The 2758-nt window shown below is 36.4% G+C and overlaps 1 protein-coding gene across 1 annotated transcript in view; it reads right to left on the reverse strand.

Annotated features, from left to right (window-relative positions):
- Positions 1-2758, reverse strand: part of LOC107102389 (homeobox protein aristaless-like 4) — a 38919-nt gene that overhangs the window by 18746 nt on the left and 17415 nt on the right. Inside the window, exon 3 of the mRNA XM_015401676.1 lies at positions 2631-2637. Coding sequence (XP_015257162.1) covers positions 2631-2637 — 7 coding nt within the window. The remainder of the gene's footprint in view (positions 1-2630; positions 2638-2758) is intronic.

Raw genomic sequence — 2758 nt, forward strand, 5'->3', positions numbered from 1 at the left:
CTAATTACAATGACTTATTTCTAAATGATAACCTATAATTTGCATTTTTGTAAACCTTTTAGATTTTTTCCCCCAATTTATTTTAAGATAAAGTTTAAATAAAGACTAAAAACAATCTAGAAATAAGTAAAAGTTTCTTAAATTAAGTGTATTTACCCTTAATTTGAGTAGGTAATTGAGTTTGCCAATGGAATGAGTATTTTTACTCTTAAAATAAGATAATTAGATAACATACACTTGAAATAAGAGAATACAATTGTGTTTTCTTATTTTAAGTGTAAATTGTCTTGTTCCATTGGCAAGATGTCACCTTTACTTCCTTAATCCAAGAACAAATGCACTTATTTTAAGAGAAAAAACGACCTATCTAGATTTGTATTTTTCCAGTGAGAAAAGGGAAAATTCACAACTTTTCATCCAGATCATTTTATTTTTTGTTTTGCTTTTTTACAGTTTTTGAAATTCTATAAAATGGGTGTTTTGACTGTTTCTATGATATGAAATCTAGGAAAATGACTCTGGAAAGGAATAGATTTTTATATTGAAGGAGCACTGTTGATTGTCTCCATCGTGTTTTATTTTAAAGCCCAAAAACAAATGTAGCATAAATCCCAGCTGCAGAAAAGAATCGCCTTTTTCTTTTGTTTGAAAAGTTTGTCACAACATGCTGGTCATGACCTGTGACATGACCTACAAAGTCCTCTCCCTATCATCTCTCAATCAAACTACATGAAACCCGAGCTACGTAAAATCTGCTCCATCTTGAGATACGTTTGATGGGCTTTGCAAACAGAGAAGGTGTAGATGGAGGGGGTACTTCGACTCCCACCATAACCAGTCTGGTGTTTGTCGCCTTCAATTTCTTCAGCGTCCATTTTGGGACAGACCTCACTCTGTTCCTGTTGGTCTATGTTGGCATTTTTGTGCGTCCTTCTGAGGAGATGAAGAAAGCTTTCCCTTCTGCCTCCATAAACAAACAGACGTGTGAATAAATAAGTCGAGGGACTTGAGCGCTGAGCTGGGCCAGCCTCTGTTTGCTTTTCCTGTAACGGGGAAGTGGAGCACCTTGTTTTGAATGTCGTACTTTTCATCACACAAAACAGACAAAATGCAAACATTTTAATACTTTTTTTCCCCGTTTGTCTCTTTGCATTTTTGTTCCAAAAAATCAAACTAAGCCCAATTTTCACTCATTAAAAACTATCAAGGGGAAAAACCTGGTGTGTGAATATGGCCCAGGATTTTTTTTTCTTCGTTGATGACTAAATAACTTTGGACTGATGAAGCTGGGTGGAGGCTGTCAGCAGCAACATGCATGTTTGTTTTCACAGATTAGCTCTCCTTTGGCTCGACGGTCCCTCATGGAAATGTCAATATCGATTGGCTGAAAGCTGCACGAGCCCTCCCCTGGACTCTGTCTCCAACCTGTCCCTGCTGAGACACTAATGGAACAGCACAGCTCTCCCAGCTGGAGTTCATGACCTCAGATCATCACGGCCTACCTGTCAGACCTTTTTACAGTCTTCCTGAAAGCAGATGTTCTGACATCACCAACCCCTAAATTTGGCCTCTTCTCGTGATATATTTTTGTTCCTTTCCCTGGAGGAAGAAGCATAGCTGCCATGTTTGTGAAGTAAGACAGGTCAAGTCCAAGTTCCTGCCTGGCATTTGTGCTTGTGAGGGAATATACAGTTATTCCCCTTGAGCAAGGCGCACATCCTGTTCGCTCTAAGAGTACACATGGGTGCGCTGAGCAGTGGAGCAGGAAAGTGTCCGGAAATATTTCAGATTCTCAAACCTTTTTTATTCTAGCATTTCCATTCTGGATCAGACACATATTTTCTTTTCTCATCATAAAACAGCTGATGTTTGCTTCAAGTAAATGTAAGACTAAAGCAAGCTGCTTAAATCTGCTGTAAAAAGTTAAATAAGCGACATCTAACATCTAAATGTTGTCTAAATTAGACAACATTTCTAACTTTAAGCTGTTTTCTTCATCGTTCCCTCTCCTGCTAAACATTTTTGGCACATTGAAATACATGAAAATGGGCCTAAAGCTGAGAGAATGAAGAGAATTTTGCAGAACTACAGTAAAAGTCTTTCCTGTTGTTGATGAGTTTGAGTTTCTTTTAATGCTTTTCCTCTCTGAATAGTACGTCTATATTGGGATTAAAAGTGGGGGATTAAATATTTTGTATTGTGTCAGGACAGACTAAGTTTCTTGTTGTTTAATATTAGTGGCCAGTTTTGTTTAATATAATTTTTCACATTTAAAAATTACAGTTTGGTCAACTGAATGATCTTATGGCCAGTTAATAACTTGCTGAATAAATCTAAAACTTGCTTGGTGTCAGTTCTACACTTCAGCATGTAGGAGTATGTTGATCTTCCAGGTTTTATTTCGGTCCCTATCAGTACGTCAGAGTATTAGTGTCACAGAAAAAAAGTAAAACATAAACTTAATAAAGTTTATATTTTTAAAAATCAATTAAAAAAAATAACAAAGTAATTATATTAGGCCAATGAGATTAAAGCCTTATAATTATGAAATAGCATTACAAGAAATAATCGAATATATTACAAGAATAAAGTCAAAATAATTATGAGAGTAAAGTTATAAGGATATTTACGGAGCCCCTAAAGGGACATGGAGGGGAAAAAAAAGAACTTTTGCGAGATCCCGCAATACTTTTGCGAGATCCCGCAATAGTTTTGCGAGATTCCGCAATACTTTTGCGAGATCCCGCAATACTTTTGT

The sequence above is a fragment of the Cyprinodon variegatus genome, unplaced genomic scaffold, assembly GCF_000732505.1.
Source record: "Cyprinodon variegatus isolate N-32 unplaced genomic scaffold, C_variegatus-1.0 Scaffold1248, whole genome shotgun sequence".
Taxonomy (NCBI): Eukaryota; Metazoa; Chordata; class Actinopteri; order Cyprinodontiformes; family Cyprinodontidae; genus Cyprinodon; species Cyprinodon variegatus.